At 35.6% G+C, this 27,185-nt stretch overlaps 3 protein-coding genes across 3 annotated transcripts; all 3 read right to left on the bottom strand.

Moving 5' to 3' along the window:
* Positions 1–113: 113 nt before the first annotated feature.
* On the bottom strand, positions 114–2,917 carry LOC117330995 (repetin-like). Its single transcript, XM_033889618.1, has 3 exons — positions 2,902–2,917; positions 1,573–1,872; positions 114–1,378 (listed from the first exon to the last, which is right to left on the bottom strand). Exons 1-3 carry the CDS (start codon positions 2,915–2,917, stop codon positions 114–116), a joined length of 1,581 nt encoding a protein of 526 aa, XP_033745509.1.
* Positions 2,918–4,090: 1,173 nt separating this feature from the next.
* Positions 4,091–4,918, bottom strand: LOC117330915 (splicing regulatory glutamine/lysine-rich protein 1-like). The gene has a single exon (XM_033889514.1). The coding sequence runs from the start codon at positions 4,916–4,918 to the stop codon at positions 4,091–4,093; it is 828 nt and encodes a 275-aa protein (XP_033745405.1).
* Positions 4,919–7,280: 2,362 nt separating this feature from the next.
* LOC117330833 (transcription initiation factor TFIID subunit 1-like) lies at positions 7,281–25,406 on the bottom strand. The gene is made up of 2 exons (XM_033889395.1): positions 25,401–25,406; positions 7,281–8,420 (listed from the first exon to the last, which is right to left on the bottom strand). Exons 1-2 carry the CDS (start codon positions 25,404–25,406, stop codon positions 7,281–7,283), a joined length of 1,146 nt encoding a protein of 381 aa, XP_033745286.1.
* Between the last annotated feature and the right edge of the window lie 1,779 nt (positions 25,407–27,185).

Genomic DNA, 27,185 nt, shown 5'->3' with positions numbered 1-27,185 from the left:
TGTGTGTCAGTTCTAGTTTAAATGTGTGTTATTGTTAACGGGTTTTTTTCATAGTCACGCATGTATAAGGTACTAGTTCTCGTGTGTACGTTATTTTCCCCGTGTTTTCATTGTTACCAAGCGTGTACATTTCTACTCTCTTCCCTTTTTTTCACTTCATAACCGCTGTGTTCCTTCTCTTCCGGTCTTTTCTTGTTTCCTGTGTGTCCGTGTCTCGTTCCTTGGTGTTTTCCTATGTTTCTGTGGGTCCGTTCTCGTTCCCTGCTTTGTTCTTTGTTTCCCCCCGGTTTTTTTGCTGTTCGTTGTCGTCCCCTCTTTACTCCGGTCTCGTTCTTGCTCGCTGTCCTTTCCCTTTCCGTTTTTTGTTTCTCCGCATCCCGGTGTTTCCGTTTCGATTTCCCTGTTGTGTTCGTTTTCTTTCCTGTTATTTTTTTTCCCTGTGTGTCGCTTCTCTTTTCCTGTGTTTCTTGTCCATGTGTGGTCCGTTCTCGCTCCCTGTGTTTCTTGTTCCATGTGTGTCCGGTCTCTGTTCGCCTGTTTTTGTTGTTCCCTGTGTCTGTCCGTTCTCGTTCCCTGTGGTTTGTTGTTCCCTGTGTGTCCGTCTCGTTCCCTGTGTTTCTTGTTCCCTGTGTGTCCGTTCTCGTTCCCTGTGTTTGTTGTTCCCTGTGTGTCGGTTCTCGTTCCCTGTGTTTGTTGTTCCCTGTGTGTCCGTTCTCGGTCCACTGTGTTTTCTTGTTCCCTGTGTGTCCGGTCTCGTTCCCTGTGTTTCTTGTTTCCTCTGTGTCAGGTTCTCGTTCCCTGTGTTTGTTGTTCCCTGTGTGTCCGGTCTCGTTCCCTGTGTTTGTTGTTCCCTGTGTTGTCCGTTTCTCGTTCCCTGTGTTTCTTGTTCCCTGTGTGTACCGGTCTCGTTCCCTGTGTTTCTTGTTCCCTGTGTGTCCGTTCCAGTTCCCTGTGTTCTTGTTCCCTGTGTGTCCGGTCTCGTTCCCTGTGTTTCTTGTTCCCTGTGTGGTCCGTCTCGTTCCCTGTGTTTCTTGTTCCCTGTGTGTCCGGTCTCGTTCCCTGTGTTTCTTGTTCCCTGTGTGTCCGTTCTCGTTCCCTGTGTTTCTTGTTCCCTGTGTGTCCGTTCTCGTTCCCTGTGTTTCTTGTTCCCTGTGTGTCCGTTCTCGTTCCCTGTGTTTCTTGTTCCCTGTGTGTCCGGTCTCGTTCCCTGTGTGTTCTTGTTCCCTGTGTGTCCGTTTCTCGTTCCCTGTGTGTCCGGTCTCGTTCCCTGTGTTTCGTGTTCCCTGTGTGTCCGTTCTCGTTCCCTGTGTTTCTTGTTCCCTGTGGGTCCGTTCTCGTTCCCTGTGTTTCTTGTTCCCTGTGTGTCCGGTCTCGTTCCCTGTGTTTATTGTTAATGTGTTTAAGTTATAGTTAAATGTGCTTTTGTGTTTAAATGTGTGTAAGTTATAGTTAAATTGTTTTGGTTGCTAAATGTGTGTAAGGTATAGTTAAATGTTTTTATTGTGAACTGTTTGAAAGTTATATTTAATTTTTTTGGGTTTTTCCCTGTGTGTCCGTTCTCGTTCCCTGTGCTTTGTTGTTCCCTGTTTGTCCGTCTCCGTTTCTCCTGGTCTTGTTGTTCCCCTGTGGTTTCCAGTTCTCGTTCCCTTTGTGATTTCTTGTTCCCGGGGTTTTTCTTTCTCTGTCCCGGCTGTCTCCAGGTCTCTTTCTCGCTGTGTCCCGTGGGTCTCTTTCCCCGATGTTTCCTTGTTCCAGCGTGTCCTTTCCTCCCTCTCGTATCCCTGGGTTTGTTTTTTTGCTTCCTTCCCTTCTGTGTTTCAGCGTTCTCCGTTTCCCGGTCTTTTTTCTTGTTTACATCCTTTTTATGTCGTTCTAGTTAATTGTGTTTTATTGTTTAATGTGTGTAAGTTATAGTTAAATGTGTGTTATTGTTAAAGGTTTGTTAGTTGTAGTAAAATATTTATAAGGTATAGTTATTGATGTGTAATTTACAGTTAAGTGTGTGTTATAGATAAAGGTGTGTAAGTTACAGTTAAATGTGTTATAGATAAAGGTGTGTAAGTTACAGTTAAATGTGTGTTATAGATAAAGGTGTGTAAGTTACAGTTAAATGTGTTATAGATAAAGGTGTGTAAGTTACAGTTAAATGTGTGTTATATATAAAGGTGTGTAAGTTACAGTTACAAGTGTGTTATAGATAAAGGTGTGTAAGTTACAGTTACATGTGTGTTATAGATAAACGTGTGTAAGTTACAGTTACATGTGTGTTATATATAAAGGTGTGTAAGTTACAGTTACATGTGTGTTATAGATAAAGGTGTGTAAGTTACAGTTACATGTGTGTTATATATAAAGGTGTGTAAGTTACAGTTACATGTGTGTTATATATAAAGGTGTGTAAGTTACAGTTAATTGTGTGTTATAGATAAAGGTGTGTAAGTTATAGTTATTGATGTGTAAGTTACAGTTAAATGTGTGTTATAGATAAAGGTGTGTAAGTTACAGTTACATGTGTGTTATAGATAAAGGTGTGTAAGTTACGATTAAATGTGTGTTATAGATAAAGGTGTGTAAGTTATAGTTATTGATGTGTAAGTTACAGTTATATGTGTGTTATAGATAAAGGTGTGTAAATTAGAGTTAAAGGTGTTTTAGTGTTAATGGTTTGTTAGTTATAGTTAAAAGTGTTTAATTTTTAAATGTGTGTAAGTTACAGTTAAATGTGTGTTATAGTTAAAGATGGGTAACACGTGTACAGCGAGTTAGACCCAAAACATCATCTATTATGGTACGCTGCAATTTGTAACCTTTGTAATCGGAACAAACAAAATAGGTTCGCAACTTCCCCCTTGGTCTTCTTATAAAGAAAATAGTGTTTGGGGCATGTTCAAAAACTGTTACCATGTTCATTACACATGTAAACCAACATATGCCCAAACAGTTATAGGAAATGGGTGCACTCGTCTGGTTAAATTGAGCGAAATGATAAGTTACTCAAAAATAAGAAAATACATCGTGTTTTATTTCGTCATTGTATTCAATCATACCATGTACTCAGAACAGCTAATCATAGTCGATTACATTCAAACTTGTTGACCTTAATGTTCCACATCACCGATGTATTCCCCTCTTTAATGTCGTACAAAACTTATCAGCGACATTTCATTTTTACTGCATTTTCTTATCATGCAATAAAGTATCCAACAACAAAAAATATATCCAACATTTCCTCACCTGTGTCGAAACTTGATTTTATCTTTTATCTGAATGTGTTCGTTCACACAATTCATCTGTATGTTGTTCCCAATGAAATCGAGGAAACCTACTGAATGAAAAAATACACTAGTCTATGGTGAGTGTTTATTGTTAAATGTGTGTAAGGTATAGTTAAATGTGTTTATTGTTAAATGTGTGTAAGTTATAGTTAAATGTGTTTATTGTTAAATGTGTGTAAGGTATAGTTAAATGTGTGTAAGTTATAGTTAAATGTGTTTTGTTGTTAAATGTGTGTAAGTTATAGTTAAATGTGTTTGTTGTTAAATGTGTGTAAGGTATAGTTAAATGTGTTTATTGTTAAATGTGTGTAAGTTATAGTTAAATGTGTTTTGTTGTTAAATGTGTGTAAGTTATAGTTAAATGTGCTTTGTTGTTAAATGTGTGTAAGTTATAGTTAAATGTGCTTGTTGTTAAATGTGTGTAAGTTATAGTTAAATGTGTGTTATTGTTAAAGGGTTTTTTTTTATAGTAAAAGATGTATAAGGTATAGTTATAGATGTGTACGTTATATTTAAAAGTGTTTAATTGTTAAAAGCGTGTAATTTATACATATAGTTAAATGTGTTTGATTAATAAAGATGTGTGTAAGTTATAGTTAAAGGTATTTTATTGTTTAATGTGTGTAAGTTCTAGTTAATTGTGTTTTATTGTTTAATGTGTGTAAGTTATAGTTAAATGTGTGTTATTGTTAAGGTTTGTAGTTGTAGTAAAATATTTATAAGGTATAGTTATTGTGTTAATTTACAGTTAAGTGTGTGTTATAGATAAGGTTTGTAGTTACTTTAAAATGTGTTTTAGTAAAGGTGTGTGTTAGTTAAATTGTTTGTTGTTCCCTGTGTGTCCGTTTCGTTCCCTGTTTTTTCTTTTTCCCCTGTGTGTCCGGTCTCGTTTCCTGTGTTTCTTGTTCCCTTTGTGTCTTTTCGTTAATGTGTTCTTGTTCCTGTGTGCCCGGTCTCTTCCCTGTTTTTCCCTTGTTCCCTGTTGTCCGTTCTCGTTCCCTGTTTTTCTTGTTCCCTGTGTGTCCGTCTCGTTCCCTGTGTTTCTTGTTCCCTGTGTGTCCGTTCTCGTTCCCTGTGTTTTTGTTCCCTTGTGTCCGTCTCGTTCCCTGTGTTTCTTGTTCCCTGTGTGTCCGTTTCGTTCCCTGTGTTTCTTGTTCCCTGTGTCCGGTCTCGTTCCCTGTGTTTCTTTTCCCTGTGTGTCCGTTCTCGTTCCTTGTTTCTTGTTCCCTGTTTGTCCGGTCTCTTTCCCTGTTTTTCTTGTTCCTGTGTGTCGTTCTCTTTCCCTGTGTGTCCGTCTCGTTCCTGTTTTCTTGTTCCCTGTGTGTCCGGTCTCGTTCCCTGTGTTTCTTGTTCCTGTGTGTCCGTTCTCGTTCCCTGTGTGTTCCCTTGTTCCCTGTGCGTCCCGTTGCCTTCGTTCCCTGTGTTTCTTGTTCCCTGTGTGTCGGTCTGTTCCTGTGTTTCTTGTTCCCTGTGTGTCCGGTTCGTTCCTGTGTTTTGTCCTGTGTCCTTTCGTTCTGTCTTGTTGTTCCCTGTGTGTCCGTTCTCTTCACTGTTTTGTTGTTCCCTGTGTGTCCGTTCTCTTCCCTGTGTTTTTGTTCCCGTGTGTCTTCGTTCCCGGTGTTGTTCCCTGTTACGTTTCTCATGTTTTGTTTCCTTATGTCTGTTGTTCCTGTGTTGTCTGTTCTGTGTGTCCTTTTTCACTGTGTTTAATTGTTAAAAGGTGTACATTTTCATTAGTTCATGTGTTTTGTTTAAAGATGTGTGTAGTTCTAGTTCAGGTATTTTATTGTTTTGTGTGTAATTCTAGTTAATGTGTTTTCATTGTTTACTGTGTGAGTTATAGTTTGTGTGTTTGATTGTTAAGGTTTGTTCGTTTGTCGTCTATTTATAAGGTATAGTTATTGTGTGTAATTTACAGTTAAGTGTGTGTTTATAGAAAAGGTGTGTAAGTTACAGTTAAATGGTGTTATAGATAAAGGTGTGTAAGTACAGTTAAATGTGTGTTATAGATAAAGGGCTGTAAGTTACAGTTAAATGTGTGTATAGATTAAAGGTGTGTAAGTACAGTTAAATGTGTGTTATATATAAAGGTGTGTAAGTTACAGTTACAAGTGTGTTATAGATAAAGGTGTGTACGTTACAGTTACATGTGTGTTATAGATAAACGTGTGTAAGTTACAGTTACATGTGTGTTATATATAAAGGTGTGTAAGTTACAGTTACATGTGTGTTATAGATAAAGGTGTGTAAGTTACAGTTACATGTGTGTTATATATAAAGGTGTGTAAGTTACAGTTACATGTGTGTTATATATAAAGGTGTGTAAGTTACAGTTAATTGTGTGTTATAGATAAAGGTGTGTAAGTTATAGTTATTGATGTGTAAGTTACAGTTAAATGTGTGTTATAGATAAAGGTGTGTAAGTTACAGTTACATGTGTGTTATAGATAAAGGTGTGTAAGTTACGATTAAATGTGTGTTATAGATAAAGGTGTGTAAGTTATAGTTATTGATGTGTAAGTTACAGTTATATGTGTGTTATAGATAAAGGTGTGTAAATTAGAGTTAAAGGTGTTTTAGTGTTAATGGTTTGTTAGTTATAGTTAAAAGTGTTTAATTTTTAAATGTGTGTAAGTTACAGTTAAATGTGTGTTATAGTTAAAGATGGGTAACACGTGTACAGCGAGTTAGACCCAAAACATCATCTATTATGGTACGCTGCAATTTGTAACCTTTGTAATCGGAACAAACAAAATAGGTTCGCAACTTCCCCCTTGGTCTTCTTATAAAGAAAATAGTGTTTGGGGCATGTTCAAAAACTGTTACCATGTTCATTACACATGTAAACCAACATATGCCCAAACAGTTATAGGAAATGGGTGCACTCGTCTGGTTAAATTGAGCGAAATGATAAGTTACTCAAAAATAAGAAAATACATCGTGTTTTATTTCGTCATTGTATTCAATCATACCATGTACTCAGAACAGCTAATCATAGTCGATTACATTCAAACTTGTTGACCTTAATGTTCCACATCACCGATGTATTCCCCTCTTTAATGTCGTACAAAACTTATCAGCGACATTTCATTTTTACTGCATTTTCTTATCATGCAATAAAGTATCCAACAACAAAAAATATATCCAACATTTCCTCACCTGTGTCGAAACTTGATTTTATCTTTTATCTTGAATGTGTTCGTTCACACAATTCATCTGTATGTTGTTCCCAATGAAATCGAGGAAACCTACTGAATGAAAAAATACACTAGTCTATGGTGATTGTTTATTGTTAAATGTGTGTAAGGTATAGTTAAATGTGTTTATTGTTAAATGTGTGTAAGTTATAGTTAAATGTGTTTATTGTTCAATGTGTGTAAGGTATCGTTAAATGTGTTTATTGTTAATGTGCCGTGTAAGTTATAGTTAAATGTGTTTTTGTTGTTAAATGTGTGTAAGTTATAGTTAAAGTGTTTGTTGTTATAATGTGTGTAAGGTATAGTAAATGTGTTATTGTTAAATGTGTGTAAGTTATAGTTAATGTGTTTTTGTTGTTTAAATGTGTGTAAGTTATAGTTAAATGTGTTTGTTGTTAAATGTGTGTAAGTTATAGTTAAATGTGTGTTATTGTTAAAGGGTTTTTTTTATAGTAAAAGATGTATAAGGTATAGTTATAGATGTGTACGTTATATTTAAAAGTGTTTAATTGTTAAAAGCGTGTAATTTATACATATAGTTAAATGTGTTTGATTAATAAAGATGTGTGTAAGTTATAGTTAAAGGTATTTTATTGTTTAATGTGTGTAAGTTCTAGTTAATTGTGTTTTATTGTTTAATGTGTGTAAGTTATAGTTAAATGTGTGTTATTGTTAAAGGTTTGTTAGTTGTAGTAAAATATTTATAAGGTATAGTTATTGATGTGTAATTTACAGTTAAGTGTGTGTTATAGATAAAGGTGTGTTTCGTTACAGTTACAATGTGTTGTTGTCCGTGTGTACGTTATCGTTACCTGTGTTTGTTGTTCACTGTGTGTACGTTAGTTCCCATGTGTTTATTGTTCAATGTGTGTCGGTCTCGTTCCTGTGTTTTCTTGTTCCCTGTGTGTCCGGTACACGTTCCCTGTGTTTCTTGTTCCATTGTGTCCGTTCTGTTCATGTGTTTTCTGGTCCTGTGTGTCCGTTCTCGTTCCCTGTGTTTGTTTGTTCCATGTGTGTCGGTTCTCGTTCCCTGTGTTTGTTGTTCCCTGTGTGTCCGTTCTCGTTCCCTGGTGTTTCTTGTTCCCTGTGTGTCCGGTCTCGTTCCCTGTGTTTCTTGTTCCCTCATGTGTCGGTTCTCGTTCCCTGTGTTTGTTGTTCCCTGTGTGTCCGGTCTCGTTCCCTGTGTTTGTTGTTCCCTGTGTGTCCGTTCTCGTTCCATGTGTTTCTTGTTCCTGGTGTCGGTCTCGTTCCCTTGTTTCTTGTTCCCTGTGTGTCCGTTCCCGTTCCCTGTGTTCTTGTTCCCTGTGTGTCCGGTCTCGTTCCTGTGTTTCTTGTTCCCTGTGTGTCCGTTCTCGTTTCCCCCTGTGTTTCTTGTTCCCTGTGTGTCCGGTCTCGTTCCTGTGTTTCTTGTTCCCTGTGTGTCCGTTCTCGTTCCTTGTGTTTCTTGTTCCATGTGTGTCCGTTCTCGTTCCTGTGTTTCTCTTTTCCCTGTGTGTCCGTTCTCGTTCCCTTGTGTTTCTTGTTCCCTGTGTGTCCGTCTCGTTCCCTGTTTTCGTTGTTCCCTGTGTGTCCGTTTCGTTCCCTTGTTTCGTCTCGTTTCCCTGTTGTTCTTGTTCCCTGTGTGTCCTTCTCGTTCCCTGTTTTCTTGTTCCCTGTGTGTCCGTTCTCGTTCCTGTGTTTCTTGTTCCCTGTGTGTCCGTCTCGTTCCCTGTGTTTTTGTTCCCTGTGTGTCCGTTCTCGTTCCCTGTGCTTTGTTGTTCCCTGTGTGTCCTTCTCGTTCACCTGTTGTTTTTGTTGTTCCCTTTGTGTCCGTCTCGTTCCCTGTGTTTTCTTGTTCCCTGTGTGTCCGTTCTCGTTCCCTGTGTTTTGTTGTTTCCTGTGTGTCCGTTCTCGTTACCTGTGCTTTGTTTGTTCCTTTGTAGTTATAGTTCTTGTTCTTGTTGTTGTGCTGCGTTTAGTTACAATGTGTGTTTATTGTTCACGGTTTTTTTTTCTCGTCCACGTGTATAGGTCGTCGTATGTGTGTCGTTCTTTTCCACAGTGTTTTCCTTGTTACACGCGTGTATTTCTATCCATTCTAGTTTCCTGTGTTTGCTTACATCCCGTGTGTGTAAGTTTCAGTTCCGTTATTTTCATGTTTACTGTGTGTAGTTCAGTTCATTGTGTTTCATTGTTTAATGTGGTGTAAGTTCTAGTTCCACTGTGTTTGCATTGTTGGTTTGTTACGTTGTGTATCTTATAAGGTATAGTTATTGATGTGTAATTTACAGTTAAGTGTGTGTTATAGATAAAGGTGTGTAAGTTACAGTTAAATGTGTGTTATAGATAAAGGTGTGTAAATTACAGTTAAATGTGTGTTATAGATAAAGGTGTGTAAGTTACAGTTAAATGTGTTATAGATAAAGGTGTGTAAGTTACAGTTAAATGTGTGTTATATATAAAGGTGTGTAAGTTACAGTTAAATGTGTGTTATAGATAAAGGTGTGTAAGTTACAGTTAAATGTGTTATAGATAAAGGTGTGTAAGTTACAGTTAAATGTGTGTTATATATAAAGGTGTGTAAGTTACAGTTACATGTGTGTTATAGATAAAGGTGTGTAAGTTACAGTTACATGTGTGTTATAGATAAAGGTGTGTAAGTTACAATTAAATGTGTGTTATATATAAAGGTGTGTAAGTTACAGTTAAATGTGTGTTATAGATAAAGGTGTTAAGGTTACAGTTAATTGTGTGTTATAGATAAAGGTGTGTAAGTTACAATTAAATGTGTGTTATAGATAAAGGTGTGTAAGTTATAGTTATTGATGTGTAAGTTACAGTTATATGTGTGTTATAGATAAAGGTGTGTAAATTAGAGTTAAAGGTGTTTTAGTGTTAATGGTTTGTTAGTTATAGTTAAAAGTGTTTAATTTTTAAATGTGTGTAAGTTACAGTTAAATGTGTGTTATAGTTAAAGATGGGTAACACGTGTACAGCGAGTTAGACCCAAAACATCATCTATTATGGTACGCTGCAATTTGTAACCTTTGTAATCGGAACAAACAAAATAGGTTCGCAACTTCTCCCTTGGTCTTCTTATAAAGAAAATAGTGTTTGGGGCATGTTCAAAAACTGTTACCATGTTCATTACACATGTAAACCAACATATGCCCAAACAGTTATAGGAAATGGGTGCACTCGTCTGGTTAAATTGAGCGAAATGATAAGTTACTCAAAAAAAAGAAAATACATCGTGTTTTATTTCGTCATTGTATTCAATCATACCATGTACTCAGAACAGCTAATCATAGTCGATTACATTCAAACTTGTTGACCTTAATGTTCCACATCACCGATGTATTCCCCTCTTTAATGTCGTACAAAACTTATCAGCGACATTTCATTTTTACTGCATTTTCTTATCATGCAATAAAGTATCCAACAACAAAAAATATATCCAACATTTCCTCACCTGTGTCGAAACTTGATTTTATCTTTTATCTGAATGTGTTCGTTCACACAATTCATCTGTATGTTGTTCCCAATGAAATCGAGGAAACCTACTGAATGAAAAAATACACTAGTCTATGGTGAGTGTTTATTGTTAAATGTGTGTAAGGTATAGTTAAATGTGTTTATTGTTAAATGTGTGTAAGTTATAGTTAAATGTGTTTATTGTTAAATGTGTGTAAGGTATAGTTAAATGTGTTTATTGTTAAATGTGTGTAAGTTATAGTTAAATGTGTTTTGTTGTTAAATGTGTGTAAGTTATAGTTAAATGTGTTTGTTGTTAAATGTGTGTAAGGTATAGTTAAATGTGTTTATTGTTAAATGTGTGTAAGTTATAGTTAAATGTGTTTTGTTGTTAAATGTGTGTAAGTTATAGTTAAATGTGCTTGTTGTTAAATGTGTGTAAGTTATAGTTAAATGTGTGTTATTGTTAAAGGGTTTTTTTTATAGTAAAAGATGTATAAGGTATAGTTATAGATGTGTTTACGTATATTTACAAGTAGTGTTTAATTGTTTAAAAGCGTGTAATTTATACCATATAGTTAAATGGTGTTTGATTAATAACGATGTTGTGTAAGTTATAGTTAAGGTTATTTTATTGTTTAATTGTGTTGGTAAGTTCTAGTTAATTGTGTTTTATGTTAATGTGTGTACGTTATAGTTAAATGTGTGTTATTGTTAAAGCTTTTTTGTTTAGTTGTAGTAAAATATTTATAAGGTATAGTTATTGATGTGTAATTTACAGTTAAGTGTGTGTTATAGATAAAGGTGTGTAAGTTACAGTTAAATGTGTGTTATAGATAAAGGTGTGTAAGTTATAGTTAAATGTGTTTGTTGTTAAATGTGTGTAAGGTATAGTTAAATGTGTTTATTGTTAAATGTGTGTAAGGTATAGTTAAATGTGTTTATTGTTAAATGTGTGTAAGGTCTAGTTAAATGTGTATTGTTAAATGTGTTGTAAAGTATAGTAAATGTGTTTATTGTTAAAGTGTGTAATTTTATAGTTAAATGTGTTTTTTGTTTAAATGTGGGGGTCGTACTGTTCATGTGTTTTTTGTTATGTGTGTAAGTTATAGTTAAAAGGGGTTTTTTGTTAAATGTGTGTGTTATGTTACTGTGTTTATTGTTAAAAAGTGTGTAATTATTTAATGTGTTTTTGTTCCTGTGTGTAAGGTCTGTTCCCGTGTTTTTGTTACTGTGTGTGTTTTGTTCCCTGTTGTTTATTGTTACCCTGTTTTGTAGGTAAGTAAACCTTTTTTTTATTGTCCACTTGTGTCGTTATCTTCAAACTTTGGGTCCTTTTCCTTGGTTTTTTGTTAATGTGTTGGTTTTGTTCCCTGTGTTTCCTTTTAAAAAAAAATGGGTCGTTCTTTACCTGTGTTTTTCTTTTATTCCTTGTTCGTCCGTTCTCAGTTCCTGTGTTTCTTGTTTTTGTGTCCGGGTTGTTCCCTGTGTTTCCTTGTTTGTGTGTACGGTTCGTTAACTGTCTTTGTTTTAATGTTGTTAAGTTATAGTTAATGTGCTTGTTGTTAAATGTGTGTAAGTTATAATTAAATGTATTTTGTTGTTAAATGTGTGTAAGTTATAATTAAATGTGTTTTGTTGTTAAATGTGTGTAAGTTATAGTTAAATGTGCTTGTTGTTAAATGAGTGTAAGTTATAGTTAAATGTGTTTTGTTGTTAAATGTGTGTAAGGTATAGTTAAATGTGTTTATTGTTAAATGTGTGTAAGTTATAGTTAAATGTGTTTTGTTGTTAAATGTGTGTAAGTTATAGTTAAATGTGCTTTGTTGTTAATTGTGTGTAAGTTATAGTTAAATGTGCGTGTTGTTAAATGTGTGTAAGTTATAGTTAAATGTGTGTCATTGTTAAAGGGTTTTTTTATAGTAAAAGATGTATAAAGTATAGTTATAGATGTGTACGTTATATTTAAAAGTGTTTAATTGTTAAAAGCGTGTAATTTATACATATAGTTAAATGTGTTTGATTAATAAAGATGTGTGTAAGTTATAGTTAAAGGTATTTTATTGTTTCATGTGTGTCTTCTCGTTCCTTGTTTTTTTTATTGTTTCATTTGTGTCCGTTCTTTCCCCGTGTTTTTGTTACCCTTGTTCGTTTTCTTCCCTCTTTGGTTGTTATTGTTGTGTCAGTTACCCGTTCGTGTTGTGTTTCGTGGTGTGTAATTCGTTAAATGTGGTTAATAAAGGTTTTGTCAGTTCGTTCCCTGTCTTTTTGTGGTGGTTTCGTTCCCCGTGTGTTATCGTACGGGTGTACCTTCCCCCTTTAATGTTTTAGAAAAAAAGGTGTGACGTTCGTCATGTGTGTTATGTACGGTTGTCGTTCCCGTTAATTTTATAGATAAAGTGTTGTAGTTTCGTTAAAGTGTGTTCTATATCCAGGTGTGTCAGTCCCCTTCCATGTTGTTATGATAAGGTGGTAAGTTCACTTACCTGTGTTTTTCTTCGGTTTTTGTGTTACCTTAATGTTTGTTCTCTAAGGTGTGTGTTACCTTAAATGTGTGTTTACAAGGTGTTAAGTTACAGTTAATTGTGTGTTATAGATAAAGGTTGTGTAAGTTACCATTAAATGTGTGTTATAGATAAAGGTGTGTAAGTTATAGTTATTGATGTGTAAGTACAGTTATATGTGTGTTATAGATAAAGTGTGTGTAAATTAGAGTTAAGGTGTTTTTAGTGTTAATGGTTTGTTAGTTATAGTTAAAGTGTTTATTGTTAAATGTGTGTAAGTTATAGTTAAATGTGTGTTATAGTTAAAGATGGGTAACACGTGTACAGCGAGTTAGACCCAAAACATCATCTATTATGGTACGCTGCAATTTGTAACCTTTGTAATCGGAACAAACAAAATAGGTTCGCAACTTCTCCCTTGGTCTTCTTATAAAGAAAATAGTGTTTGGGGCATGTTCAAAAACTGTTACCATGTTCATTACACATGTAAACCAACATATGCCCAAACAGTTATAGGAAATGGGTGCACTCGTCTGGTTAAATTGAGCGAAATGATAAGTTACTCAAAAATAAGAAAATACATCGTGTTTTATTTCGTCATTGTATTCAATCATACCATGTACTCAGAACAGCTAATCATAGTCGATTACATTCAAACTTGTTGACCTTAATGTTCCACATCACCGATGTATTCCCCTCTTTAATGTCGTACAAAACTTATCAGCGACATTTCATTTTTACTGCATTTTCTTATCATGCAATAAAGTATCCAACAACAAAAATATATCCAACATTTCCTCACCTGTGTCGAAACTTGATTTTATCTGTTATCTGAATGTGTTCGTTCACACAATTCATCTGTATGTTGTTCCCAATGAAATCGAGGAAACCTACTGAATGAAAAAATACACTAGTCTATGGTGAGTGTTTATTGTTAAATGTGTGTAAGGTATAGTTAAATGTGTTTATTGTTAAATGTGTGTAAGTTATAGTTAAATGTGTTTATTGTTAAATGTGTGTAAGGTATAGTTAAATGTGTTTATTGTTAAATGTGTGTAAGTTATAGTTAAATGTGTTTATTGTTAAATGTGTGTAAGGTATAGTTAAATGTGTTTATTGTTAAATGTGTGTAAGGTATAGTTAAATGTGTTTATTGTTAAATGTGTGTAAGTTATAGTTAAATGTGTTTATTGTTCAATGTGTGTAAGTTATAGTTAAATGTGTTTATTGTTAAATGTGTGTCGGTTGTTAATGTGTTTTTGTTATGTGTGTAAGTTTAGTTCAAACTGTTTGTAGGTATCGTTAATGTGTTTCTTGTTCACTGTATGTGTGTCGTTATAGTGTTTTTCTTGTTCCCTGTGTGGTTCCTTTCTCGTTTGTGTTTCTTGTTCCTGTGTGTAAGGTCTAGTTAATGTGTTTATTGTTCCTGTGTGTCCGGTATGTTCCCTGTGCTTTGTTGTTAATGTGTTGTTTATTGTTAAATGTGCTTTGTTGTTACCTGTGTGTAGTTAAATTAAATGTGTTTTGTTGTTCATGGTGTTTTCTAGTTAAATGTGCTTGTTGTTAATGCAGTGAAAGTATTTAATGTGTTTGTTGTTAAATGTGTGTAAGGTATAGTTAAATGTGTTTATTGTTAAATGTGTGTAAGTTATAGTTAAATGTGTGTTATAGTTAAAGATGGGTAACACGTGTACAGCGAGTTAGACCCAAAACATCATCTATTATGGTACGCTGCAATTTGTAACCTTTGTAATCGGAACAAACAAAATAGGTTCGCAACTTCTCCCTTGGTCTTCTTATAAAGAAAATAGTGTTTGGGGCATGTTCAAAAACTGTTACCATGTTCATTACACATGTAAACCAACATATGCCCAAACAGTTATAGGAAATGGGTGCACTCGTCTGGTTAAATTGAGCGAAATGATAAGTTACTCAAAAATAAGAAAATACATCGTGTTTTATTTCGTCATTGTATTCAATCATACCATGTACTCAGAACAGCTAATCATAGTCGATTACATTCAAACTTGTTGACCTTAATGTTCCACATCACCGCTGTATTCCCCTCTTTAATGTCGTACAAAACGTATCAGCGACATTTCATTTTTACTGCATTTTCTTATCATGCAATAAAGTATCCAACAACAAAAAATATATCCAACATTTCCTCACCTGTGTCGAAACTTGATTTTATCTTTTATCTGAATGTGTTCGTTCACACAATTCATCTGTATGTTGTTCCCAATGAAATCGAGGAAACCTACTGAATGAAAAAATACACTAGTCTATGGTGAGTGTTTATTGTTAAATGTGTGTAAGGTATAGTTAAATGTGTTTATTGTTAAATGTGTGTAAGTTATAGTTAAATGTGGTTATTGTTAAATGTGTGTAAGGTATAGTTAAATGTGTTTATTGTTAAATGTGTGTAAGTTATAGTTAAATGTGTTTATTGTTAAATGTGTGTAAGGTATAGTTAAATGTGTGTATTGTTAAATGTGTGTAAGGTATAGTTAAATGTGTTTATTGTTAAATGTGTGTAAGTTATAGTTAAATGTGTTTTATTGTTAAATGTGTGTAAGTTATAGTTAAATGTGTTTATTGTTAAATGTGTGTAAGGTATAGTTAAATGTGTTTATTGTTAAATGTGTGTAAGTTATAGTTAAATGTGTGTAAGGTATAGTTAAATGTGTTTATTGTTAAATGTGTGTAAGTTATAGTTAAATGTGTTTATTGTTAAATGTGTGTAAGTTATAGTTAAATGTGTTTATTGTTAAATGTGTGTAAGGTATAGTTAAATGTGTTTATTGTTAAATGTGTGTAAGGTATAGTTAAATGTGCTTTGTTGTTAAATGTGTGTAAGTTATAGTTAAATGTGCTTTGTTGTTAAATGTGTGTAAGTTATAATTAAATGTATTTTGTTGTTAAATGTGTGTAAGGTATAATTAAATGTGTTTATTGTTAAATGTGTGTAAGTTATAGTTAAATGTGCTTGTTGTTAAATGAGTGTAAGTAATAGTTAAATGTGTTTTGTTGTTAAATGTGTGTAAGGTATAGTTAAATGTGTTTATTGTTAAATGTGTGTAAGTTATAGTTAAATGTGTGTTATAGTTAAAGATGGGTAACACGTGTACAGCGAGTTAGACCCAAAACATCATCTATTATGGTACGCTGCAATTTGTAACCTTTGTAATCGGAACAAACAAAATAGGTTCGCAACTTCTCCCTTGGTCTTCTTATAAAGAAAATAGTGTTTGGGGCATGTTCAAAAACTGTTACCATGTTCATTACACATGTAAACCAACATATGCCCAAACAGTTATAGGAAATGGGTGCACTCGTCTGGTTAAATTGAGCGAAATGATAAGTTACTCAAAAATAAGAAAATACATCGTGTTTTATTTCGTCATTGTATTCAATCATACCATGTACTCAGAACAGCTAATCATAGTCGATTACATTCAAACTTGTTGACCTTAATGTTCCACATCACCGATGTATTCCCCTCTTTAATGTCGTACAAAACTTATCAGCGACATTTCATTTTTACTGCATTTTCTTATCATGCAATAAAGTATCCAACAACAAAAAATATATCCAACATTTCCTCACCTGTGTCGAAACTTGATTTTATCTTTTATCTGAATGTGTTCGTTCACACAATTCATCTGTATGTTGTTCCCAATGAAATCGAGGAAACCTACTGAATGAAAAAATACACTAGTCTATGGTGATTGTTTGCTGGACATTTCAATATCAAAATTACTGTTAATAAATATCAGATATCGACAAGTCAATCTTGTATATCATATATATCATAACGCAAAAAGAAAAAAATACTAAAATCACAAATCACTCGCACTCGATCAACCTCTAATTACATGTATAGTGGAGGTAAATGGTGTCTATCAGAACAATTATATCGTATCTAAAATGTGTTATATTAGTTGATATCCTCGTATCATTGAATTGTTAGATACCTAGGTATAATGATATCGACTTGATAACTACCTACCCGCATGGAAAACCACAAAGTGTCAGTCAGCTTCACTTGCAGTGTTTCTCGGAGTATAGCTTGCCTTTTTTTTTTTTACAGATTCCAACATGAAGTCTTTTTTACAAATTCCAACATATTACCTTTTTCACAGATTCCAACATGAAACATTTTTTACAGATTCCAACATGAAGCCTTCTTCACAAATTCCAACATGTTACCTTTTTCACAGATTCCAACATGAAGCCTTCTTTACAGATTCCAACATGAAGCCTTCTTTACAGATTCCAACATGAAGCCTTCTTTACAGATTCCAACATGAGGCCTTCTTTACAGATTCCAACATGAAGCCTTCTTTACAGATTCCAACATGAAGCCTTCTTTACAGATTCCAACATGAGGCCTTCTTTACAGATTCCAACATGAAGCCTTCTTTACAGATTCCAACATGAAGCGTGTTACATGAATCCGTCAGCCATCTTGTCCTTTTCAATAATATTGTCCTTTTCAACAGAACGTGCATAACTGTTGCTAAGATGTAGATTGTAAGTTAATTAAGAGCACTCATTGCAAAGGTGTCTAAACAAATACTCCGTTTATCTTAAGATATCCAGAAATCCTCCCTGGAAAATCATATAAATGTACTATGACCTTTCAGGAAATGATGTATCATGCGAATTGCTGGTCGCTTTTACAATGATACTAATTGTGTTCTAAGAAACTTACATGTGATTTGTTTAAGAAAGGCTAGATGAGCCAGTTCCTGTACTTTGGCTCTCACACAAGTTTTGAATATATTTTTATTCCTATTTCTAATGTCTTTTAATTTCACAATTTCTTTGACCAGATTACGCCTGTATACCTTTGAATGAATGAATAAATGAATGTAATAAGAAACCCATGAAGTTCAGGAGTGACCGATGAAGGATTTAAGTAATGTGTTTTTGTGGACAATGGATAAGTGACGTGTATTGGATGTGTAGATAGACTGTGCCATGCATTAGTTTTTAATTAGTTTTACTTATGTTTGTTTAAAGATATATAATGTGTATATCGTTTATGAACCCTTATTTGTAGTATATCCTAATGTAGCAATAATCATCTTACTCTTAGATCTCTCTTTCTTCCTGTCATTCTTCTGTGCTTTGCTTAAGTATACTGTGTAGCTATCACAATCTTTGTAATATATATTTGTGGACAGGGCTTTTATAAGTAGATAAAACTTGTGCCCAATCCAATTGTGTCTAAACATCTCTAGCAATAATGTTAAAACTTTAAGGAATTTTGGAAGATATTTAATTCATGGTACGACTAAGAGGAAATTACTTTAGATATTGTTCACATTTGTCATCTCAAAATGACGTAACAATCACGTCATGTGATCTTGACTGCATCTATACGCTTATCGATGCAGCCTAGATTAACATGGAGGCAATGGGAGACTTTGGTGCCAAATGTAGCTATACAGATTACTTGTGTAAACTTGTGTAAGTGTGTATGAGGTGTGCGAGATGTTTCTTTCATTAGATACTCCCCTTATTATTGTGTTATTATGAGTTATTTCATGTTATTTTTCATTTTTAATATGTTTAAACTATTTTCTCACTGTTTACATCACTTTGTGCCATTTTATGGAGATAATTTATATATGTATGTATGTTTTTGTCTGTTATTCTATCCAATTGACTGATAACAACTTTGTCAATCAGATTTGATGAAATGAAAATGAAGGGTCGCTCTCGATACATCGATGACGATTAAAAACCGAAAGTTGCAAACACCTCATTGTACCAGTCTCGATGAAGAACATCCATGTATGCAGAAGACCGACATCATGAAATACATCAAGAAACATAGAGGGTTAGATAGCAATACAAACGAATTTACAACACGTGTAAAGAAACATCTACCTCATGGCCTCCTCAAAACAGTATCTAACATTTCGTATCATCCATTCCATCACCTACGTAAAGCCGAAGCACTTAGTAGCTCGCATACTATGTCCATCAGTGAAGAAATCTAGGTCACATTTGCATAATAATATAAGCTTTGTCGGAAAAGATCAAGGAACTACATGCGGACCCCAATAATGAGATGTTATCTTACCACTGGAGTGCTTTCCTGGCAGGGTCATAAAAGGACGGAAATAGACAGGCCATATAGGTCATGATCCAGTCGAAAGCTGACAAAAGATTACAGACATACCAACATTAAGAGGAGGAAGCTACGATGGCCGATATCAGCCGTCACGTTACTCGCATTTATGTGATGCGAGTAACCTGACATAGTAAAAATCACATGACGGGTTACTAGCATGTGATGCGAGTAACCTGCCATAGTAAAAATCACATGACAGGTTACTAGCGTGTGATGCGAGTAACCTGACATAGTAAAAATCACATGACGGGTTACTAGCGTGTGATGCGAGTAACCTGACATAGTAAAAATCACATGACGGGTTACTAGCGTGTGATGCGAGTAACCTGACATAGTAAAAATCACATGACGGGTTACTAGCGTGTGATGCGAGTAACCTGACATAGTAAAAATCACATGACAGGTTACTAGCATGTGATGCGAGTAACCTGACATAGTAAAAATCACATGACAGGTGGCTTTGTACAGTATAGTACATATAGTTCCAATTGACTATTTTAGTCTATTTGTGTTGCATACAAAATCTCTCGTCCAATGTCACTCAAGAGTATAATATTGGTCAATTTCTCTTATTTCCTCAATTCTATTTGGTGAATAAAACCATTTCCCCCAATTTAGATTTTAGGGCATTTTTTTCTATCACATAAATATACCAATCTACAGGAAAAATCAAAAAAATCTGTTGCAATTAGTCTGTGGTCAAATAATGAATTGACAAGACTACACGAGCTTCATTGCATATACATGCCACACCTTGGCTTATAAAACCATTTTCTACAGTCGCCATGATAACCTCTTTTGAAAGGTCTAGTAAAACTATACTCTGGAATGTTAATGGGTTTTGTAAGTGTACAGTCATCTCATTCGCGACTGTGTACAGTTACTCGCATCACATGCTAGTAACCTGTCATGTGATTTTTACTATGTCAGGTTACTCGCATCACATGAGAGTAACCCGTCATGTGATTTTTACTATGTCAGGTTACTCGCATCACATGCTAGTAACCTGTCATGTGATTTTTACTATGTCAGGTTACTCGCATCACATGCTAGTAACCTGTCATGTGATTTTTACTATGTCAGGTTACTCGCATCACATGCTAGTAACCTGTCATGTGATTTTTACTATGTCAGGTTACTCGCATCACATAAATGCGAGTAACGTGACGGCTGATATCGGCCATCGTAGGAAGCCGTGTTTCCGCAGCGGCAGTCGCAAACCTTTCTGTTTCAGATATGTAGATGAAACGGACTACATCAGCAATGTGCATATGAACGTACACGCTCCTGTGGGTGCAGGCGGACCAGTGAAAACTGTGGTATAGTTTATCGTTATGTCATACACACGGGCCTGTACCCAGTATTTGTACTTCACTTTGGTCAACCTCTTCATGCGTAGGCGTAGTAAGAACATTCAGCAACAAAGTTAGCAGTGCCATCAACTTCAACACCTGCCATGGTTGATGTGGGTACAACGACTAGACATTCCATCGAGCGAATATTTCCAAAAGTAAAGGGTAAATAAAGCAAGTGTCACCCAAAACTAAGAGAGCGTGTTGTGTTTAAAAAAAAAATTTGATCTATGTCCGAGTGCCTTCCTGCTGAAGAAAGGAATCTGTGTTTATTTGAAATCCGGCCACAAATCTCATAGTAATCCCGCCAACGCCACCATGGAAAACTCTAGAAGACTTCCTACATCGCAGAATCTCGGATAGCATTGGTTTGAGGATCAAATATCATCTACAGCAAATACCTTCGTTGTAAACGTCTTAGAGACCAAACATGATGAATATTGGCTCGGAGTCTTCATAATTAACAGAGCATGTCCTAGCGCCCGAACATGATGTAGACTGACCAGGAGTCTCCATAATTAACCGAGCATGTCTTAGCGACCGAACATGATGTAGACTGACCAGGGAACTCTCCATAATTAACCGAGCGTGTCCTAACGACCGAACATGATGTAGACTGGCCAGGAGTCTCCATAATTAACCGAGCGTGTCCTATCGACCGAACATGATGTAGACTGGCCAGGAGTCTCCATATTTAACCGGGCATGTCCTAACGACCGAACATGATGTAGACTGGCCAGGAGTCTCCATAATTAACCGAGCGTGTCCTAACGACCGAACATGATGTAGACTGGCCAGGAGTCTCCATAATTAACCGAGCGTGTCCTAACGACCGAACATGATGTAGACTGGCCAGGAGTCTCCATAATTAACCGAGCATGTCCTAACGACCGAACATGATGTAGACTGACCAGGGGTCTCCATAATTAACCGGGCATGTCTTGGCGACCGAACTAGATGTGGACTGGCCAATAGTCTTCATAATTAACCGAGCATGTCCTAGCGACCGAACATGATGTAGACTGGCTAGGAGTCTCCATAATTAACCGAGTATGTGTGCTTCCTATTCCCCATTTTCACGTTTAGTGTCTTCAAGGTACGGAAGCATACGTCTACTTTTGATAAACATCAGTTTGTTGACATGGTTTATGTCGATTTGACTATATCTAATCAAACATATTGCCATTTAAAGAATTTTGACATGTTATGAATATCACAACTTAAACAAATAAAAAATATCAATATACAGAAAGTCAGCTAGTATATTGTATTGATAAAAGAAATTCGATATTTTGGATTATGCAACAACGTATCAAAGAGTTGAATCTAGTTATTGCGATTTCTTTCTTAAAGAGAGGTCTTCTTATATATCTCCCATATATGTAGATTCCCTTGCTGTGGAATTATCAAAAGGACGAATTCGAAGAGAAGGCAAAAGTAGGGACAGGATCCCATTTCTCGCGTGAAAGGTAAAAGAAAGGTTCCTGTTTTTTTTTCTTCATTTTTCACTATATGGTAATATCAATTAAAACTGGTTTTTTTGAGGAAATGTAGATCCTTTTAGTTACATTTAGGAATATTGATGGAACTGGGACCTGAGAATGCTTTCCTAAACACAGTGTAGATTACTCAGCTATATAGTTTAACGGCATCATTCAAGTAAATAAACATTTGTCAATTCTGTAAAAAAAACATGACATTTTTTCGACGAATAGGCGGAAACGTAGTAAATTATATATTCAATTCATGTATTCGCCCTGAGAGTCATTTTCCTGAAAACGTGACTGTATTTTTTCATGTGAATATCGTAGATCATATGGCTTTCATTAATAACTCAAAACAATTAAACACCTTTACATACATGTACAATAAAACTGTATGAAATAAAAATCTCACATAACACATGACATACCGTCATAAGTAAACGTGTCAAATAAGGATCTCACATAACACATGACATACCATCACACGTAAACGTGTCCTATAAGGATCACACATAACACACATGACATACCATCACACGTAAACGTGTCATATAAGGATCACACATAACACGTGACATATCATCACACGTAAACGTGTCATATAAGGGTCTCACATAACACGTGACATACCGTCATAAGTAAACGTGTCATATAAGGATCTCACATAACACACATGACATACCATCATAAGTAAACGTGTCATATAAGGATCTCACATAACACACATGACATACCATCATAAGTAAACGTGTCATATAAGGATCTCACATAACACGTGACTTACCATCATATGTAAACGTGTCATATAAGGTTAAAATAAGTATTCAAGGTTTTTTTTGTTTTTTTGTTTTTTTGTTTTTGTTTTTTTTTTGTTTTGTTGTTGTTGTTTTTTGTTTTTTTGTGTGTGTGTGTTTTGTAATGTAACAGTTGGGTAAAAACACTCCACGTTAATGTACTCACATGCACAGCAACCTAATACATTAATCAATGTTCATACAGTAACGGTGTTATAAGATTCCAAAAATAAACCATCAAAAACTTTATAATCCACAAATACCCAACAACATCATTTAACAACGGTCCAAAGACTCCTGCACCATCGCTCCCCTAGTATTTGCAAAACACTCTCAATACACCAACATGACCTCTGACGTTTTGACCCATAACCTTGATCATGGTCATATTTCTGTTATTAGACTCCAACATTTACTATGACAAATATACTAATTGTCTTGACTTATCTAATGACCTGACCTAATACACTAAGTTTTACTGTAAATGAACATCTTGCGTGTATCGTCAATAATTACTGAATGAATCCACAATAAACGTGCAGATCTCACATAACACATGACATACCATTACACGTAAACGTGTCATATAAGGATCTCACATAACACGTGACATACCATCACACGTAAACGTGTCATATAACGATCTCACATAACACATGACATACCATCATAAGTAAACGTGTCATATAAGGATCTCACATAACACACATGACATACCATCATAAGTAACCGTGTCATATAACGATCTCACATAACACACATGACATACCATCATATGTAAACGTGTCATATAAGGATCTCACATAACACATATGACATACCATCATAAGTAAACGTGCCATATAACGATCTCACATAACACGTGACATACCGTCATAAGTAAACGCGTCATATAAGGATCTCACATAACACATTACATACCATCACACGTAAACGTGTCATATAAGGATTTCGCATAACACATGATATACCATCATATGTAAACGTGTCATATAACGATCTCACATAACACACATGACATACCATCACACGTAAACGTGTCATATAAGGATCTCACATAACACATGACATACCATCATATGTAAACGTGTCATATAAGGATCTCACATAACACGTGACTTACCATCACACGTAAACTAGTCATATAACGATCTCACATAACACACATGACATACCATCATAAGTAACCGTGTTATATAAGGATCTCACATAACACATGACATACCATCACACGTAAACGTGTCATATAAGGTTAAAATAAGTATTCAAGTTTGTTTTTTGTTGTTTTTTTGTTGTTGTTGTTTTTTGTTGTTGTTTTTTGTTTTTTTGTGTGTGTGTGTTTTGTAATGTAACAGTTGGGTAAAAACACTCCACGTTAATGTACTCACATGCACAGCACCCTAATACATTAATCAATGTCCATATGCATATCGGCGTTAAAAGATGTAAATTAAAAATCAAAAATTTAATCCACAAAATACGCTAACAAATAATTAACAATAGGTCCAGAGGGCCTGCATCGCTCCCCTGTATATTTTAGTGATTTTGACAAAACACTTCTAATTACACCAAAATGACCTTGACGTTTGACCCAATAACCTTGATCATTTGTCAGTGGAGTTCTTGTTTAATTAAGACAAACAACATTTTCAACTATGAAAATATACCAAATTTTACCTTGACCTTTTATCCTAATGACCTTGACCTTTATACTTGACCTTAGTATTTATTCTGTAAATTGAACATATTGGCCGTGTAAATCGGTCAATAATTACTGATGTTAACAGCCAGGAATTTGATTTGTGGATGGACAGATAGACGGACGTGCAGACAGAGTGATTGTTAATATCCACTATGGATACATTAAATTAAGACAAAATCCTGTCATACCTTCAAAAGAAAGATTTTAAAGTATTAGCTACCCTATTGAGCCCCACCTCTCAGGGGCCGCAGACACACCGTTTATACGAAAATAATGTCCCTTAACCAAAGAATAGTTCAGACCGAATTTGAACAGAATTTTGCCATTGAAACAGAAGATGGATTTTGAAGAATGTGAAATGTTTCCCCTATGGTATCCCATCCTTCAGACTGACCCCTGGGAGGTCCATTTTGACTACAAAATGTGTTCCCCTTCACCAAAGCATGCTTCAGACCAAAGATGGATCAAGTCCTTTCATTCCTCCTGAAGTAGGCTTGTAAATCATTTGCTATATTTCCCCTATTGGGCCCCGTCCCTCAGACCCCTGGAGGGTCAGCCCAACCACTTGTGCAATTTTGAATTACCACCACCTACCGATGCTTCCAATCAAATATAAATGATATCCGGTACATATAGTTCTAGAAAAGGAACCCTATATGTCAATATAGCCAAATTGCTCCCTTTTAGTCCTGCCCTTCAGTCCCGTTTGACGAGGGGTCAGACCCGCCATTTGTACAATTTTGAATCAGCAACACCTAAGGATGTTTACGGTGAAAAATGATTGATATTCAGTGCATAGTTCAAGAGAAGTCGTTTATAGCAATATCCATAATATGGTGGCTCGTTAGGGCCAAGTATCAAATCTCGCATTCTCGCACTCTCGACCTTAGGTCGAAAACGCGAGAATGCGAAAACGCGAGAATGCGAAAGAGCGAAAACGCGAGATTGCGAAAACTCGACGGCGAGAATGCGAAAACGCGACGGCGAAAACGCGAGATTAATCTCGCACTCTCGCCGTCGCGATTTCGCTCCCTCGCCATCGCGTTTTCGCATTCTCGCGTTTTCGACCTAAGGTCGAGAACGCGAAAACGCGAGATTAGTCATTAACGGCCGTCCTCGCACTCTCGCTCCCTTGCGTAAAAGACATTATACATCACTAGCTAGTGGCTACTGCATATATTAGGCCTACTTACCTTATACTACTGGTATTCCAAATTTGTGTAATAATTGAAGAACAAATCCCCAAATATATCATCCCTGGTATCTCTGTTTTCATTAAAATTAAACATACAAATGTATAATATTAATCATTGAATGTACTGTAGATGATATTCTTAGACAACGTTTAAATTGTTAGCTTATTACTTCAATAATTGAGGCTCATGTAGTAAATCGAAGGTAGCATATAAAACAGTTAGGCCTATGTATGTGTCAGTGTGTCAGTGTATCAGACCTATTAAACTTTTTTTTCTGGATTTCGATCCTACTCACCTCCATCACCCACAGATATACACACAACAAAACTGTAAACTGTCATGATGAGGTTCTATCTATTACCGGACTTCCTTACGCGAGGGAGCGAGAGTGCGAGGGCGGCCGTTAAGGTCTAATCTCGCATTCTCGCGTTTTCGCTCCCTCGCCGTCGCTTTTTCGCATTCTCGCGCTCTCGACCTAAGGTCGAGAGCGCGAGAATGCGAGATTTGATACTTGGCCCTAACGAGCCACTATAGGAACATATATACCCTAATGGTGATAAAATGTGAGAATCAATAATTCTAAAACCGGGAAACTACCCACTGATCCACTCTCTATATGTAAATGAGCCAAGACAAATATGACATACACGCATGCTCAAACTGGTTTGTTTTGAATGATGGCTTACTGGTTGCTGCTACGAAGGCAAAGAAAGGAAAGGGTGAAATCAAAGGGAGTATGTTAAACAAACAAAAAAGATGAGCCACCATGAATAGGTAGGAAAATTTCTCGGCATTTGATAAACGAATCCATGTCTTTTTGTTTATCATCCAGGATGTAACTCGGCGCGCGCAGGGTTGTTTCACGTTCTATTTTTAGAAGTTTATTACATATTTTACTATGCATTGTTGCCGTAACTGAGCATATTTCAAGGAAAATCCATAAAGGATTATGAAGTTTAGATTGATGAGTTTTATATCTATAAACAAAAACATAGAGAAGCTAAGAAGTCGTTTGTAGAAATCATTGACGTACGGACGGACGGTGTGCCATAAACTCACCTTGGTTCTTGATCAGGTGGCCTAACAAATACACAAATATTGTACATTTATAATAAACATCTAGCATTTCCCTATAATTGTGGAAGAACTATTCCGAAGCTGCTATTGTTGCTTTACTGAATGTTATTTTTTCATATTATGAAAATAACGTCAACTCCAATGACCTACGATTTTATTGTAAAATAAAGCAGGCACATCGATGATGTGTAAACCTTGTCAGGGCATCTCAATATCGTCACTGAACTAACTATATAGGGACATTCATTGTGATACGAATACACTTTGTTTGGATCTGCATGGTTTTGTAAGGAATCCGGTTAGTGCTACATCAAATTTTGTTCTGTAGTACGACATAGTTATATCATAATTACTACCAGGTATATACCTGTTGTTGGTTCGCACGATTTCGTTGTCTCACAATTACTACTTGGTGATCTCGTAATTACGATATAGTTATCTCGTATTTAATCACTTAGTATGTATATCTAAGATCCAGTATCGTTTAGCAATTGTCATACCCCGTGGAAATAGCTAACGTGTTGTTCAAATTAAATAGTACAAGTTTTAAAAACTCTGACGTCAATGGAACCTAGAAGCCACCATTGTCAATGGGGCTCTCGGAAATTGAGCTATATGGTGGATTCAACATTGCTATGTCGTAATTACGACACAACACCGTCGTAATAACGACACAACACCGTCGACACCGTCGTAATAACGACACAACACCGTCGTAATTATGAGACAACACCGTCGTAATTACGACACAACACCGTCGTAATAACGACACAACACCGTCGTAATTATGAGACAACACCGTCGTAATAACGATACAACACCGTCGACACCGTCGTAATAACGACACAACACCGTCGTAATTACGACACAACACCGTCGTAATTACGACACAACACCGTCGTAATTATGAGACAACACCGTCGTTATTATGAGACAACACCGTCGTAATTACGACACAACACCGTCGTAATAACGACACAACACCGTCGACACCGTCGTAATA

The sequence above is a fragment of the Pecten maximus genome, chromosome 1, assembly GCF_902652985.1.
Source record: "Pecten maximus chromosome 1, xPecMax1.1, whole genome shotgun sequence".
In the NCBI taxonomy this organism is placed as follows: domain Eukaryota; kingdom Metazoa; phylum Mollusca; class Bivalvia; order Pectinida; family Pectinidae; genus Pecten; species Pecten maximus.
The sequence above is the reverse complement of the archived record's forward strand: the minus strand, read 5'-3'. Positions and strand labels throughout refer to the sequence as shown.